General features: G+C 40.4%; 2 protein-coding genes across 4 annotated transcripts; both read left to right on the forward strand.

The window, feature by feature from the left end:
* Positions 1-27: 27 nt before the first annotated feature.
* On the forward strand, positions 28-1,421 carry tyrobp (transmembrane immune signaling adaptor TYROBP). 2 transcript variants are annotated; one of them, XM_008301063.1, is made up of 5 exons: positions 28-636; positions 725-745; positions 829-969; positions 1,056-1,123; positions 1,216-1,421. In XM_008301063.1, the coding sequence occupies exons 1-5, from the start codon at positions 363-365 to the stop codon at positions 1,270-1,272; spliced, it is 561 nt and encodes a 186-aa protein (XP_008299285.1). In that variant the 5' UTR covers positions 28-362; the 3' UTR covers positions 1,273-1,421. The 2 variants fall into 2 exon arrangements, with proteins under 2 accessions (XP_008299285.1, XP_008299284.1); XM_008301062.1 differs by having other exon boundaries at positions 41-636; positions 1,053-1,123.
* Positions 1,422-5,895: 4,474 nt separating this feature from the next.
* LOC103371668 (casein kinase II subunit alpha-like) lies at positions 5,896-13,500 on the forward strand. Of its 2 annotated transcripts, none has more exons than XM_008301066.1 (15): positions 5,896-5,967; positions 6,694-6,785; positions 7,033-7,109; positions 7,859-7,987; positions 8,084-8,195; positions 8,275-8,376; positions 8,468-8,518; positions 8,610-8,669; positions 8,751-8,834; positions 8,920-9,030; positions 9,141-9,242; positions 11,008-11,108; positions 11,225-11,373; positions 11,475-11,564; positions 12,633-13,500. In XM_008301066.1, exons 4-15 carry the CDS (start codon positions 7,887-7,889, stop codon positions 12,746-12,748), a joined length of 1,179 nt encoding a protein of 392 aa, XP_008299288.1. In that variant the 5' UTR covers positions 5,896-5,967; positions 6,694-6,785; positions 7,033-7,109; positions 7,859-7,886; the 3' UTR covers positions 12,749-13,500. The 2 variants fall into 2 exon arrangements, with proteins under 2 accessions (XP_008299288.1, XP_008299289.1); XM_008301067.1 differs by having other exon boundaries at positions 5,949-6,029.
* Positions 13,501-16,263: the final 2,763 nt, after the last annotated feature.

The raw sequence follows: 16,263 nt of genomic DNA on the forward strand, positions 1-16,263 counted from the left end.
ATTCATCATCTGAACAGTTGAATTATCTTGTTATCTGTATTTGATACAACAGTCTGTTCAACAAAAGCAGCGACGGTGTGCTTTCGTTTCGCTGACAGCGTAACCCGATTAGAGATAAACCTGTGGTTAGAGGATGGCTGTGACACTAGGCAACAGTGAAGTTGACTGTGGCCAACCGCCTGCACAAAGCCACAGGTCAGGAGGAAACGCTTTATTTCAAGATACAATCACACTCGTTTCGGCAGAAACTGCAGGTGTAACTAAGCTGACCTTTTAAGGCTCTTATCTCGGCCTAACTTGGAAGATCTCATTTAATTTAACTGCTAAAACAGTCAAAAAACAAAACAAGGCCTGTTGATCAAATGTACAGCGCGCAATGTTTTCTTTTTGTACAACACCAGCAGCCGTCACATGAAGGTGGCACGAAAGAAACAGAAACACCAGCTTCCTCTTCTCTTAGTGGACGCCCACCGCTGACTACACAGACCGTGGACAGTTGTTCATCTGAGAGCCCTCCCACCTCTGACTTCTTGTTTATGGGTGCGACAACAAGAAGAGCAGAAGGCTTTTTATATCCTCCTCGGCCAGAAACCAACACCGAGAAGATGTCTCTCTGTATTGTGGGTTCAGTGTTCGGTGAGTGTTTCGAACTAATGTAACAGCGGTTCAACTGTAAACGAACACGGGAACGCTCTCAATTTATCATCAACTCTTTGTCTTGCAGGATCAGCAGAAGGGCAGCAAGGTATGCAGCTCGTCTAGACCTTTAGCTCCTGTCTCATGCTGGATTATTTCACTTTTGTGTGGTTTTTTTTTCTCTCCCCACAGATTGCGGTTCATGCTACATGATAAACATGGGCTCCGTACTGGGCATCCTCGCCTCTGATATTATTCTGACCATCCTCATCACCATCTCTGTGTTCTGCATCGCAACTCACCATCGGAGGAGGAGGAGGGAATCTCACGATGGTGAGCAGAGTTTTGTGTTTGTTGCTGCTAATTTACCAATACAATGATGGAAAGTGGGCACTAATCAGACACTTCCTTTTTAGCAAGTAAAAGAAATCTGCCATCAACAATGTCCAAGAAAATGGCAACAGAGGTCACAGAGTCTCCCTATCAGGTAAAATAGGCCCAAAATCAGCCTCAGTAGACTTTTTAATGTCATGTTTTATTTGCGTTGCAATGATGAACCGCTTTGATTTTGTTTTGTAGGAGTTACATGGAGTCCAGTCAGATGTGTACAGTGAGCTTCGGCACTTTAGGAAATGAAATTGTCTGTAATTAAGTTTATAAAGTCGAGTCAGATAATATCAAATGCTTTCCCATTTATCTGCTGTATCTGTGTGTATTTTCCATCAAACTGATTGTTTTATTTACCGTCGCACTCTCGTTTTGTTTGTAAAATGTATCTTAAAGTATGTATTTGTATTTAAATAAATCTAAATTAAACTACATTTTAAACACAAATCACAAATAATACTTGCATGTGCTCTTTTTTTTTAATTTTCTGAGATGTCCTCATACCAAGCTTTACACGCTGAGTGCACAGAATTGTCACACAAAAAAAAAAAAACTCTTTATTTCTCATATGTGTTCACATGATCGGGTTACAAGAAAAAATCTAAATTAGGAGGAAAAAGTCCCAGAAGCATCTGAATGTGGAAGCAGCCCGACTGCCTCGGATGAGTCAACAGATGGCGGCTCCTGACTCATTACCAGGAAGAAATACAATCTGGAAAAAATAAAAAAAAAAAAAAACCGAAAAAACAATTGTTAAACATGCATCCTGTCACTCCTGCATTCTTCTTGTAATTGGAGTGTGACAAATTTTAGGACATGCAGAAAACATTTGTTTGACTGAAATGGAAACGAGACGGACCTCCGGACCATCAGCTGGTTCTGCTCTTGGCGGGCGAGCTGCAGGGTCTCTGCTGTGGAGGCGCTGAGGCACGGAGGAGAAAAAGAATATATGAGAAATGATCTTTATAGAAAGCATTGATAACAAAACTCTGTATTTAAATTATTCACCAGTAGAAGAAACATCTTACCAATTGGATGAATTTCAGAGCTCATATATTCTCTGGTTTCTGTGGGAACATGAAGATTAATCACAGAGCAGCAGCAGCAGCATCATTCCTGGAAGTGTTTTGTTTCCTGTGATGCAGATCTTACCATCATAGTCTGTGTGTTTGCTGCTTCCTGCTACAGTCAGTCTGCCGGCGTTCTCCTCCACACTATCTACATACAGCATCATCCTGTCAACTCTTCCTGCTGGTGAACGGAAGAGTCGACCGGCAACGTCAGGCACTTTGTCGACGCTGGACGTGTTTTCGTCCACCATCGTTCCTTCCTCGCTCGCCAGATCTCTGCTCGCTGGCTGTTGAACGCGGTCTCGGCTCAGGACGTCATCTCCGCCACCTCCTGCCGTCTTCCTGGACGGAGCTTTTTCTTTTTCTGCAGCTTCAGGAACCGCCGTCTCGTCACTGTCGCGGTATTTCGATACATCTGGGAAGAGTCATGATATTCACATCAACACATGTTAGATCTACACACCTCTGTCCTCATTAGGTACTCCAGGTTCTGAAATATAACGAGATATGCTTGTTCTGTTTGCATCCAGTGGAATATGTTTGCACGAGATCTAAAGCTCACCCACCTGGAAATGCATCGGTGGTGTAAACAACCTCTGTAGATGTTGCCTCTGACAAATCTGTGAATGAAGTTTGTGTTTTTTTAAGTGAGGGAATGCCACATGTAACGAGAATTTGGAAATCAAAGTGACGCGTTAATTAGTTCACTACATATATAATAACCAAAACATTTAGAACCCACTCGACTGCTGTGTACTCTTCATGACCTTTCCCGTGAACAACAACACGAAAATGTACCTTCAGAATCAGGCTCGTTCACAGGTCTGCTTGGAGGGTTTCTAGATGCTGCAGATACGAGAAAACGAACGTCGAGAGTCACTGAGGTGGTTTCAACGATCAGATAAAGCAGAAAAGGTTCATCACAGAAGACTTTGAAGATTAAAGCAACACAACGACCGTTTCTGTTCTCTTTTGCCATCAGTTGTTCTGGGGAACCAAAAGTGCTATTATGAGGATCTAGCGAGCGACCAGAGCTTCCTGTTTTTAAAGTAATGCCACCTTGTGTGTCACATTTTCAATCACAGACCTGTGATATTTGCAGGTACGGTCTTTTCTGTGGCTGCGCCGAGTGCATCTGCAACAACAGTAATAAACGAGTTATTTCAGTGCGGCACTGTTTAGCAAACACTAAACGACGTAAAACGAACTGATAAATGATCATGGATCTCACCGTTTAGGAAGTTTAACACATTTTCTCTTTGGGCTTTAAAAGAAACAATGACAGAGAGTGTAATCCCAGCTGGAGTATTTAATCAATCTTGAATTTTTTGCACAAAACTGAGAAAGTTCAAAACGACATGAGATGATGTATTCTCTGGTTTACCTCTGATCGGAGCTGTTGTCACCATATTTCCAAATGGAAGCAGCAGAAGACACCACACGAAGCTGAAACAAATAAAATCACACCTTTCTAGTGAGAAATGCAATATTATTGTGTTATTTCATTTGCTGCTAGAAAATAAAATGCATTTCAATAAGACAAATAAACTTACGTCTCCATTGTTGACGTTGCTGCCGTTGCTGTGTCCACTGCTGGTCAGGACCTGTGCACCTCAGTCTTTATGTACCGCAACTTTATCCTGCTTTTAACCCTTTAGCCGGCCCTTAATTACAGATTCTGACAGGACGTATCAGATTGAGTTGCACTCAAAGGCTATTTCTGTTTGTTGAACGGTGCGCGACTTGCGTGCAGACAATGAGAGCTTCTGAGAAGCTGACACAGGTCCATTCATTTCAGCTCAGTATGAAAACAACCGTTCCTAACATCCCAGCTCACGATTAGGGTTTCCCTCTATTATGTGTTGATTACAGGTTGTTTGTTACTTCGGGAAAATGATCCGAGTGGCTTTTCTGTGGCTGAAGAAGCCTTTTAAATAATGCAGAAGATTGTTTTTTGTCACTGTTTCACTATTGTCCATTTATCCAGTGCAGCCCCTCGATAACTTAACTAACAACGGCCCTTTTACAAACACACCCGCTGAACGTTGGTCTTAAATTGGTTTCTGATACGATTATTATGAAATGACATTTTTCTGTCTCGTATGTGTGCATCTCTGTGTTTAATGCTGCTAACAACAATGTGAATTTCTCCACTGTGAGATAAATAAAGGCTGATCTTATCTTATCGTATCTTAAACCATTTGATTTGCTACCTCATGCATGCGCCTCCTGTACTCCTTTAATGATATAAACATGTTTTTGTATGTCTACTGTCTTCAAACTGCTGGTTGCTGATTGTGAAGCATCCGTTTTGTTTCGTTTTTTTTAATAAATGTGCTCAAATGCATGACTTGAACTAAATAAAAGGGGGTAACTGCCGAAATATTTCAGGTTTCAAGTCCTTCCAACAGCACAATGAGCAGAACCAGCCAGTTAGAGCTGCTGACACCAAATCTTCATCCCTACACCATGAACCTGCTCAGAAATTTGACAGACTGATCAACTCTGTGCTGGAAAAAGTGCCACCCTCAAATACCAAATTGAAATCTGCCTAAATAGCTTTGCTTTAAATTGATTAAAGTTAAATGACTGTAACTCTGTGTACCTTCTGTCTCGTCTGCTGCAAGACTCCTAACCGACACCGTAAAATGAAAAGCATCACACCTGTACCAGCTACCTGTTACACCAAATAGCATGCAAATGGTCCTCTCTTAGAGATCTAATTTCTCTTGTCATGTTTAGAAAAGGGTTGAATTAAGCAAATTCTGCATAACTGATGACAAATTCTTTCCATAGCTTGGTGGTCTGGTGGGACTTTAAAGGACACAGCAGCTTTAAAATTCCACCTTAAAATGTAGCTTTATTCAAGATGACAAGACGAGAACTGGATGCTGGCATGTCAGTTAACCAGGACCTCTAAATGTCCACAAGTGATCTAATAAATTGCTTTGAATAGCTCTGATGGTCCCACAGCATGATCCTGCCCCCTAAAATGTCTCAACTTCACTGAGACCGCGAGAAAGAGCGAAACAACGCTCCACAAGCAGCATCGACAACTTCAGTAACTCTGCCGACTTGAGATTTCTGGTCTGTGATCCCAGTAAAGATTCCTGATGCATATTTTGTTTTTGTCATGACATCCATTCTGTTATAGAGACGCCGTGTGTCGGGACAACAAATACTTATCTCCTAATGTTAAAAAGAAGTGATAGGATCTGATTTTAAGTTTGTTTTCTTTGTGCGTTTTAGAACTTCTCTGGCATTAAGCTTCTTAATGATGGAGGCTGGTTAATTATCTTTCTCCAATAACACTTTTTTAAGGAAAATCTGAAGATCTACATGTTTTTTAATGGCTTTCAAATACCCTTAATGGTCTAAAGATTTGAGTATTTTCTATCGATGTCATTTTTTGAGCTGATCTTACAAGTTGTTGTGATGTTTGTCTTGTTTTTTTGCAATTAAACTTTTATTATGTTTGCTGTCTTGCGATTTATGCACATATATTTGTCGTCCCCTGTTACTTTGGTCACCTCAGATTGTTTTAAACATGCTTTATGAATAAGTTTGATTTGATTTACTAAAGCCAGCAACAAGCTCAGGGCATGTGGTGGTGAAGTGTGCATGTTGTTGCTGCTCTGGGCTACATCTGACACACATTCTTTTAAAAACAAAAGCTAAAGCAGTTGTGACAGAAAACACCCCCCAGACACTCGCACATAGAAGTTTCTGTTCGAGTCAGACCTGTTGGTGGCAGATGGAGCTCCAATCTCCCCTCTGAAAGAGAAAAAGCAGAGCGCCCTCTGCGGGGAAGGCTGTTCGCACTAAGCTCTTGATCTCGAGCATCGCCATATTGACGTCCCAACAACGCTGAGAGGTAATCGTGTTATTTAATCGCACATCGTCGTTGGTTTGGAGCCACCGCCGAGTCATTTACATGTGAGAAAAAGCCGAGAACAAGTCGCACAACCTTCGGTGCCGTCCCGCAGCCCGATCCCAGTGTTTCTAGGATGTTTTTCCAAGGCGTTGTCAGCCAGTTGCCTCGCCAGCCAGCAGGCTATTCACTCCCCTAGCTTGCTAGCTTAGCACTTTTTAGCTTTAGGAAATATATTTTTTTCGAAGCTTCTTGTTGAGTGGTACATTAGCAACGGCGGCTAGAATGGTGGTTTGACTATTTCGACGCGGGCTGTCTGCTTCCGTCCGTCACAGACCCGTAATGTGGTCGACAGCTAGTTGTGACTTTCCAGCCGGCTTTTCACTCTGCTGTTGACGAGCTAATGCTAACTAGCCAGCTGCCCGGTTCGCTTGATAGCTAGCTAGCTAGCTGTTAGCTCCACTGCAGGCCTTGGGCCACACTGGGTTTGTGCGTACACTCAGCTTTTCATCAAAGTATTAAGCGGGCAAACTGGCCGTAACTAAACGACTGTCTCCTACCAGAGAGGCCATTTGTTGATTGGATGCTTTTCACGTATACATTAATCCCACACAGCCTCGCTAACGTTTGCTGTATCGCTTGACGTGCGCTCGGATCACACAGTTTGTTCATGCTTGCTTAATTGACACTATTGATTTTAATCAACCTACTTTGTGCCCTTTTCACCAGGAGATACTGCCGTGCTGTAGCCCCCAGTGATGACTGTATTGAATCCTGTACCTCCTGATTAGACTGGTTGGATGCCCCCATTTAACATCCAGGTTTCTCCATTTCATAAGCCTCCATATTTAAACACAGTGGACACAAATAGTTTGAAGTTCAGTCTATTTGTCTGTTTTGTGTATTTTTTTGTAAGCATGATGCTATTTTTGTAGCACATGTGGAATACATGCGTTTTCTTTTGAAACTTTCATTCAATTTTGTTTTAATTTTTGTGTAAGATTGTCTGCATATTGAACAACTGCATTAAAATCTAACTGCAGGTTGTATGTCTGTGTGCACATTTAGCTTTTTTACCACAAAGGCATCTCAGCCACTCCTGTTCCAGTTCATCAATCACCTTTATCCTGGAGGAGACCTCCCAGGTAATGTGCCATCTTACATCTTAATACTTTACTTAATATCACATCTAATGTCTAATTAGTAAAGCTAAGGATTTAGGAGAAAATGTGATTTTTTTACTGACTGCTATTGCAATTAGTGCCACAACTAACAATTATTTTTTAACATCCATTCATTTGTTGATTATTTTCTTGATTAATCAATGAGTTGTTGGGCTCAGAAAATGTTGATTAAGTGTCAATCAGTGTTTCACAAATGTCTTGCTTTGTCCACAATCCAAAGATAATCAGTTTACTGTCATAGAGGATTAACCAAGACAGGAAATATTTAAATTTAACAAGCCAAAATCTGAGAATTTTGAGTTTTATTCCTACAAAATCACTGAAAAGGATAATCAAAATAGTTATTGATTATTAGTTGCAGTGGTAAACCAGATTTTTGATCACATTTTTTTATACTCAAGCACAATTCAATATTCGCTCTAATAGATCTAAAACATGTGATGGAGCGTTGCCACATGAGATGCCAGCGAGAGCGTGACCGTCACACAAGGAGGATGACATGAATTTATCAAACTGTGTCCCCGATGCACTGCACAACAACTATCCTCAATTACAGCCTTCTATTGTTTTGATTCGTTCTTAAGCCCAATAAATGAGAACCCAAATCTTAGGTGCTACTTTCTCTGTCAGTCCTGTGAATTTGTGCCGTTCTAATTTAAGGCAATGCTGATTTTTCATTGTGTATTTTTTCTTTTTCTATCTTGTTTTAGGAGATTTAGAGAAGATCTTGTGTAGAATATGTCTGGCCCTGTTCCAAGCCGTTCTCGAGTTTACCCCGATGTAAACACACAGAGACCTCGGGAATACTGGGACTATGAGTCCCATGTCGTTGAATGGGGGTAAGCTTTAGTTGTATTTGCTTTGTTTTCCTTGCTTGTGTAATCCATCTCAGCATTGTTAACCGAGGCATTTGTGTGTTGTTTTGTTTTTTTCAGGAACCAAGACGACTATCAGCTAGTCAGAAAACTAGGCAGAGGCAAATATAGTGAAGTGTTCGAAGCCATAAACATCACAAACAATGAAAAAGTCGTCGTCAAAATACTGAAGGTACGGAGACAATCTACTGATTAGGTTTGTTCTTCAGTGGAGATTTCAGGTGGAATCATGAGACTTTCTCTGTTCTCAGCCCGTCAAGAAAAAGAAAATCAAGAGAGAAATAAAGATCCTGGAGAATCTGAGGGGTGGCCCAAATATCATCTCACTGTTAGATATCGTCAAGGATCCTGTGGTAACTTTATTCTCCTTTTCTTTTTTCTGTCTCAGACTTACATATGTACAATTCTTTCATGCGTAATCATTTTTCTTTTATTTCTTTCCAGTCCCGAACCCCTGCTCTGGTCTTTGAACATGTGAACAACACAGACTTCAAGGTAATGATTGGTGCTTTTATTGTCATTTTGAATTTACTATCATCAAAACTTGTCTTTTAACGCCTAATAATTGTTGTTTTTTTTTTAACAGCAATTGTATCAAACTCTGTCTGACTTTGACATACGGTTCTACATGTACGAAATCTTAAAGGTAAAGAACCAATTTTATTATTGTTGTCTGCATAAAGTCCTATCCTACCTGTGTATACATTGTTTTTTTTTTTCATCCTAGGCTCTGGATTACTGCCACAGTATGGGGATTATGCACAGAGATGTCAAGCCACACAATGTAATGATCGACCACGAACACAGAAAGGTAACGAATCACACACATCCTCATCACGTCTTTGTCTTTCACACCGGCTGGCGGCTCATTGCAATTTCTGTTGCTCAACTTGCAGCTCCGTTTAATCGACTGGGGTTTGGCAGAATTCTACCACCCAAACCAAGAATACAACGTGAGAGTGGCATCCAGGTACTTCAAAGGACCTGAACTGCTGGTAGACTACCAGGTAAACCTCCCATACACATGTACAGGCCTGCAAGTATACGTGCTGTTTTTTTTTTTTTAAATATAAAGGAGTGAATTAGCCAGTTCAAGCCTTTTCCCTCCTCTCCATAGATGTATGACTACAGCTTGGACATGTGGAGTTTGGGTTGCATGCTCGCCAGCATGATCTTCAGGAAGGAACCTTTCTTTCACGGTCATGACAACTACGATCAGGTACGAAGAATTTAGACTTTTTAATTCAGTCTCATAAATTCCCAAAATTGAGTCTTGATTTTTTTTTTCCTTTTCAACAACGTGTGGTATTTTTGTTTTACACACATTCTCGTCCGACACATTACAACTCCTCTAGTCCTCAGGGGATTTTCCCGTCTTTCTAAAAGTCATCTATCGAGGCCTTATTTATTATTCACTTTCCTCTCGGTTAGGTGTACTGAATGTAAAACAAAGTGGGCACAAGGAAAATGTAAGACTGGTCCAGTGGAAGCAGCTTCTTCTTCGTGGTGTCGGTCGTGTTTTGGGCTTTTTTCCCCTGTTTACAGCAGAACTGATAGTGTTTTATCAAATCGGAACGAAGAACCAAATCCTCTTATCGTACTCAAATCCTTTCGGAGCCTTTATTGAATCTCGTTAAGTTTAGCTTTCATCATTTGCTCGTTTGTTCAGTTTTGATCTCCGACCACCTGTTGACGGGCAACGCGCCAGAAAAAAGTGCAGTTTTTCAGCGGTAGCTTGTTAAAATGGCCAAAATTAATTAAGCTTGCTTGATTTATTTTCAAAAGCTGTAATTACAAGATGAGTAACAGAATAAAAAAAAAAAATCAGGTGTTGATTGTTTATTGACAGTGATTGTTCTTACACACCGGTAGCATTTATTACAGATTATAGAGGTTCTGATTCAGAACTAATAACCTCAAAATATAAACATGAGATTTCAAAAATTACACGATACCGTCCTGGTTTTAATGCGCCACGGTCAGCTGATAATTTCCACTAATATGAGACAAACTTTAAATGGAAATCTTGCTTACCTTACCTGCATGTTTTCTACATTGGTCTAAAAAACTAACGAAGCCAGATAATTAGAGTTTTGTTGGTGTTGGAGCTTATAGTGAGTCTGTGCCATCCAGAAACCAGAGCCAAACTAGAACATGGACCACGCAGCAGTTCCAGTTGTTTCCATGTGGGCTTCTGCTCAGTGATCGAATTATTACTCAACAATTACTTCTCTGGAAATCGAACAAATCGTGTTCTAATCTGTTTTTTAATGACGCCGAACATAAAACTAAACTTTGTTTGTCCGATGAGGCAACGTCTCTTGTAATCAAAGCAATATATATATTAAATTCGGCTTCCCTAACAATAGTGGGATAATGTTGATTTTGCAAATGATGGTTAGCAGTTATTGTGAGCTGAGGAATGTCTACAGCTTCACCTAAATCTGAAAACATGTTCTCAAACTGCAAGCATATACCGTGAAACATCCACATTGTTAAGGTAAAAAAAATGTTTACTGCTATGGATCCCACACTACTACTACTACTACTACTACTGCTTTGTTAGGAATCAATGGGTTATTAACATGGCCTATTGCTGTATATGATGTTCACCATCTGTTCAGTTTTCCTCCTTTATTTTATTTTTTTTATAACTAATTTCTGATCAAATAAATTCATTTAAAAATGTGCCACTTCATCTCTCTCAATTTATGGTTACCTGTCTGTGTAGCAATTTACAACCCACAAATAATAGCCAGTCTATACTACAGGATAAAGTTTAAAAAGTCTAAAAACATAAATAAAGAAAGGTATATATTATAACAGTTATCAGTGTCCTTGATTGCGATCATCGGTATCAGTTCTACTAAAATAACATCCCAGTTGATCTCTACTCTATGTACACACACAATGATTAATCAAATGCTTAATTGTCTTTTACATGTTGAATAATGTTCCTTTTTTTTTTTTTGTTTAACTTGCAGCTTGTGCGAATTGCAAAAGTGCTCGGCACAGAGGACCTGTACGACTACATCGACAAGTACAACATTGAATTGGATCCACGGTTCAATGACATTCTGGGAAGGTAAACACATCGTCGCTGTTTGACCTCCTCAGTGAAGAATCACTGGCCAAGGTTTTAGCAAGCAGATAACTCACATCAACACTCGACACGACTGCTCTTTTTGTTTCCTCCCGTAGACATTCCCGTAAAAGGTGGGAGAGGTTTGTGCACAGCGAGAACCAGCACCTAGTCAGCACAGAGGCTCTAGACTTCCTGGACAAACTGCTGCGCTACGACCATCAAGCCCGCCTCACGGCCAGAGAGGCCATGGATCATCCCTACTTCTGTACGTTTGCCTTTTATTGTAGTGTCATGCCAAAGTTGAATGTGTAAATGTTGGTTGATTGATTCGCTGTGTGAGGTGCTCACGTTCCATTCTGTTCTCAGTTCCCATCGTTAAAGATCAGGGAAGGGGGGCCACTCCTGGAGGGATGGCTGCCAGCTCCACTCCAGTCAGCTCCTCGAGTATGATGGCCGGTATGTGATCTTCTTCTCAGTGTCCCAACGCTGTCACCCAAAAATTCCTGTACAGCCAAACTGCATTCTCAACTAAGTCTTGAAAGAAATGTAAACACATCTTAAAATAACCACACATTCTCAAATGTGACATAATAAAAAATGTGTTTAAAAGAGCTGCAAAGTCTGTAGAAAGAGTGTCGGAGAGGACGACGGAGGCAACTTTCACCCCAGAGATGGTTTCATGTCCACACAGGCCGTCATCATTAGATTTAAGCTTCATTTCCACTCGTTTAGGTTCAAACTATGTGGTGAGGTTTAGAACAAAAATGCTTTGGTTGACACACTCTTTGGAAGCTCGGTGTATACATTTGATTAAGAAAATAGGTTAAATTACAACCCTTTTACAACATATTTGTAGCTTGTTTTCCGCGGTTACCAGCCTGCCATCTAATTTATGAAACTGGTTGGCTAATAAAACCTAATCTAAATGTTCTGTTATTTAACCATGCTGCTAATCCATACACCATTTTAGCACCACACATACATTTACGTCTATTACACTCTTTATTTTTTTTATCTCGGCATATTCTATTTTTTAAATTTAGTTTTATCCTACTTTAACCACCACTTGGCTGCTGATGCTACTGTACAGCTGTTTACCGTTCTGCTCTACGTGTCTTTGAATTGCACCTACGGGACTTTTTAAACTGAATTAACTTAAAAAGGAGCGATAGTCGTGAAGGTAAATGCGTGGCATAGACATGTTGATTTGTGATTTATTGCAAACAACCCAGCAGAAAAAAAAATTGAGAATGCAGTTAGTTGTGTAGAACACCATTTTTGTGACAGAAGATTGCACTGTCTGACGTTTGGCTTTTGGAAATAAATCAATGTACAAGTCAGATTGTGTGAAATAACAAGTTCTGTGTGTAATTTGCCTTTTTTTTTTTTTTTGCTGTAAATTCGAGACCTTCCTTCAGATTGAACATCTGAAAATAGCTGCAGAGAAAGTTCCGTGTCTAATTTTAGATTGCGACGACACGTAAATACAGATGATTAACGAGCCTCCTCCTGTCTCTCTCTCAGGCATCACCTCAATGTCCTCCTCACAGCCACTGGCTAACATTGCTGGATCACCCGTCATCTCTGCCCCCAACACTCTGGCAACACAAGTCCCTGCAGCCACCGGGGCCCAGCCCTAAAGCCACTTCCTCACCTGTGTTTCTGTGTGCTCATGGCCATGTCCTGCCTAGCTCTCACTGCGGCCCAGGGCCATGGCTCCCCCCCTTTTTATGTTGAATATAACAAAGAAAGAAGATTTAAATTGCTTTTCACATTCAGTTATATTTTGACACCTGGACTTGACAGAAATGTATTGTTGCACCTGTCAGGATTATTAGAATTAATTTGGGTGTGTTCTTTGACAATGCCATTGTCTAGAAATTCTAATAAGATGTAGACATGAAGAGAATGGATAATAAAATTTATTTTGTATGTTCCAAATATACAGTCTTGCTTGAAACTGTTTGATGGGGATCCTGCTGTTGTCACACTGTGAACCTTTTACACGACTTTCACAAAACAAAAAAAAGAGTCGGGAATCTGGTGTGCCCCACCCAACAGTGCTCGCCGGTTGCACACGATGTCATGTGCAGGAGTTGTTGGTGTTCTGAAGTTGTTAGATGCTATCATTCTTTAATTGGACTTTTTTGTAGATATTCTACAGTTACTGTCAGGTTGCATGCACCCAATGCTGAGTTTCACAGGGTCAATAGTTTGCCAATTTTATGTTACTTTCACTTCTGTATGTGTATGTATGTGTTCATGTTTGTTTTTTATGAAGTCTCTTACACATGATTTTGATTACATAGACAATTTTGTAACTTTTTGTTTTATGTTGAGAGGAGTCATCACCTACAGAAAACAACTTCAAAAATAAACAATTTAAACAGGGCTTTTTTTTTTTTTTTTTTTTTGGCAGGCACTACACGTTATTGAGCGTACCATCTGTGGAGTGGTTGCTTCGGCTACATGTATGAATTTAAGGCAAGAGCAGCGTAGTCGGTGCGTACCGCAAAACAAATATGATAGTTAATGAGTTTTGGCACCGAATGTTTTACGACATGGTGGATTCCCCAGCTTATTAGGTCTGTGTTTGCTTATTTTGATTAGCTGGAGCAAAGAATCTGACTGCAATCTTTTTTTTTTTTTCTCTAGAGCATGTCCTTAATCACTCACGTGTAGTGTTTGGCATTAAGGAGGCACCAAGTGTGTGCACTCATAGCCGGGAAAAGGCAGAAAGAGAAGACTTGAACCGTGTTAAGAGTTATCGGCAAAATTGGAGGGACCGCTGAGCTCAGCTGTAACTCATTTCAGTGAAATGAAAGGTGACTGATGCGCACACATGTCCTCTCTAGGAAATGAAATCGACTGGCGCTGCCAAAAGTGATGCCGGAGGTTCAACACGGGTTAAAATTTCACACATGAATGACTCCTGCCATTACATTTCCAAATGGAGCCACGGTCAAAAGGCCAAGCATCAGTTAGTCTGCTGGGAAATGCTTTTTTTATTTACCTTCATGGCATGTCCACATGAAGGTGTTTTTAGTAGGCCTGAAGACACGTGATGAGCAAAATAACACCGTGGCTGAGTTGAAACTGCAATGACACAAATTCCGACATTGGGGTTTCACACGCTATGAAACCCAATAAGTTAATTGACTTCAAAAAGATGAAACTGATCACATCGGAAATTTATAAGTGACACTGACTCAATGTTTAAGTGAAAGTTCAGCAGCTGTTTTAAGTGACACCAACTCAATTTTGCAAGTAAAAATAACATTTATTATTATCTCAACATGTTTTTTGAGTTTTTGTTTTTGTTTTTTAGCATTACATGTAAGAATTAAGCTCTATAAACTCTTCTTTTTGTTTAGCGTTACCATAATTCTTTTATGTTGTCCTTAATGTTAACCTAATCTTTAGTTTAATTAAGCTGTGCCGACTTCCCTGTCTGAGGCATAAGTGAGCTGGTGTGCTCTAAGCTGCAGCACATGGGTCGACTTCATAGATCCGCTGTGGAGTTGCGTCTAAACCATTTTAAAGCAGGAAAGAATTGTTTTAGTGGGCAAAAACTCTAAATATGCAATTTTGATACACATGCATGAGTTGGAGGGACTTTAAAGTTAATTTAGACACTTTAGCGTGAAGCTGCTAAAACTGCATTATCCCACTAAACATACAGTTAATCCCCCAAATTAGTCATACAGTGGCTACCATTCATTTATAGTGATGATCTTATGGCAGGAAATGACATAAACAAGTGACAAAAGCAAGTAGGACATTATGTTAGAGATGTTCATGAGGAATTTTAACTATTTCCACTTATTTTTATGCTTTCCCTTAAAAAAAAAAAACCCAAAAAGAACAAACAAAAAATAAAAACATGTCCAAAATTATTCAGTAATTGTTGCCAACTTTTGAGAAAATGCAGCTTGTATGCCACTCCATATGGTCCTGATAAGGTGCACCATGTTTTCTTTTAGATTAGAGATTGGGGAGCTCACTGTTGGGTCGCAGCACTGAGAGAGAGCTCACAAACACAGGGAAGAACTATAACGTCATATCCAAGTGTGAAAGAAAATAAAAGTAACTCACACAAGAAATGAAGAGACCAAGAAGAATGTGAGGATCCACACTAAAGGCCAACCCTGATGAACAGCTCTGGTAGCAGCATCTCAGTAAAACACTCCAGCAGACACAGAACAAGGCCGGTCTTCATGAAAAGAAAAAAGAAAGCTTTGATGCTATTTTCTGTGATCAGATAAGGTGAAAACAGAGTTGTTTGGACACAGAGTCGTGGCTTTCATTTGGCACGAGAAATGAGAAGCGTTCATCTTGAAGAACAGCATTCCCACGATCAAACGTGGTGGTGAAAATGTGATGCTTTGGGCCTGTTTATCAGCTGATGGACCAGCCAGGCAGCCGGGTCGGAGTAAACAGCATCATGAGAAAGGAGGAGCACATTGAGATTGTGGAGGAGAACACCAGGCAGTCTGCACAAACACTGCTCCTTGGAGCTTCCAGCAAGACAGTGATGTGAGACATGCAGCCAAAATGTAAGGAGATGGTTAGCAGAACACATTATGAAGATGTTGGAGCGGCCCAGCCAGAGTTCAGACCTGAATCCATCCAGAATCTGTGGAGGAAATGAAGAGCTGAGTGATGGAGAGGAAGCCTTGGAGCTCAAAGATCTGGAGAACAACACTTGGAGGAACAAAATCCCAGTGGAGACCTGCGAGCAACTGGAACAGCTGTGATAGCAAATGAAGGCTTTTGATCACTGAACAATTTTGAACTTGACATGTTTATGAAAGTGTAAAGAAAAAGAAGAGGGGGTGGAGGGGTGGGAACATGATTCAATTTCATCATGAACATCTCCAACACATTCTTTTACCACTTTGTGCCACTTGTTTGTCATTTCCAGCCACACAAATCCTTTTGGACACATACAAATTCACAATTTATCAAAACTTTGGCATGGTTAGGCATAATTTGGTGCCTTAACTGTGCACTCACATGAACACACAACCAACAAATGACCGCTGGCAGAAGAAATCTCAAACTTTTCTGCACAGAAATGCAGCCACAGCGACTCCAACCGTTTGGAATTATGCTGCCTTCACGTGCTCACAAAATGTCGGACATTACTGTTAAT

This window comes from Stegastes partitus, unplaced genomic scaffold (assembly GCF_000690725.1).
Source record: "Stegastes partitus isolate 25-593 unplaced genomic scaffold, Stegastes_partitus-1.0.2 Scaffold1625, whole genome shotgun sequence".
NCBI lineage: Eukaryota > Metazoa > Chordata > Actinopteri > Pomacentridae > Stegastes > Stegastes partitus.

Coding starts and splice junctions, on each gene's coding strand:
- tyrobp (XM_008301062.1), top strand. CDS start 363: ATGTACAGCGCGCAATGTTTTCTTTTTGTACAACACCAGCAGCCGTCA. Junction 637..724: donor TATTGTGGGTTCAGTGTTCG/GTGAGTGTTTCG, acceptor TTTGTCTTGCAG/GATCAGCAGAAGGGCAGCAA. Junction 970..1,052: donor GAGGAGGGAATCTCACGATG/GTGAGCAGAGTT, acceptor CTTCCTTTTTAG/CAAGTAAAAGAAATCTGCCA.
- LOC103371668 (XM_008301066.1), top strand. CDS start 7,887: ATGTCTGGCCCTGTTCCAAGCCGTTCTCGAGTTTACCCCGATGTAAAC. Junction 8,377..8,467: donor ATATCGTCAAGGATCCTGTG/GTAACTTTATTC, acceptor ATTTCTTTCCAG/TCCCGAACCCCTGCTCTGGT. Junction 8,670..8,750: donor ACATGTACGAAATCTTAAAG/GTAAAGAACCAA, acceptor TTTTCATCCTAG/GCTCTGGATTACTGCCACAG.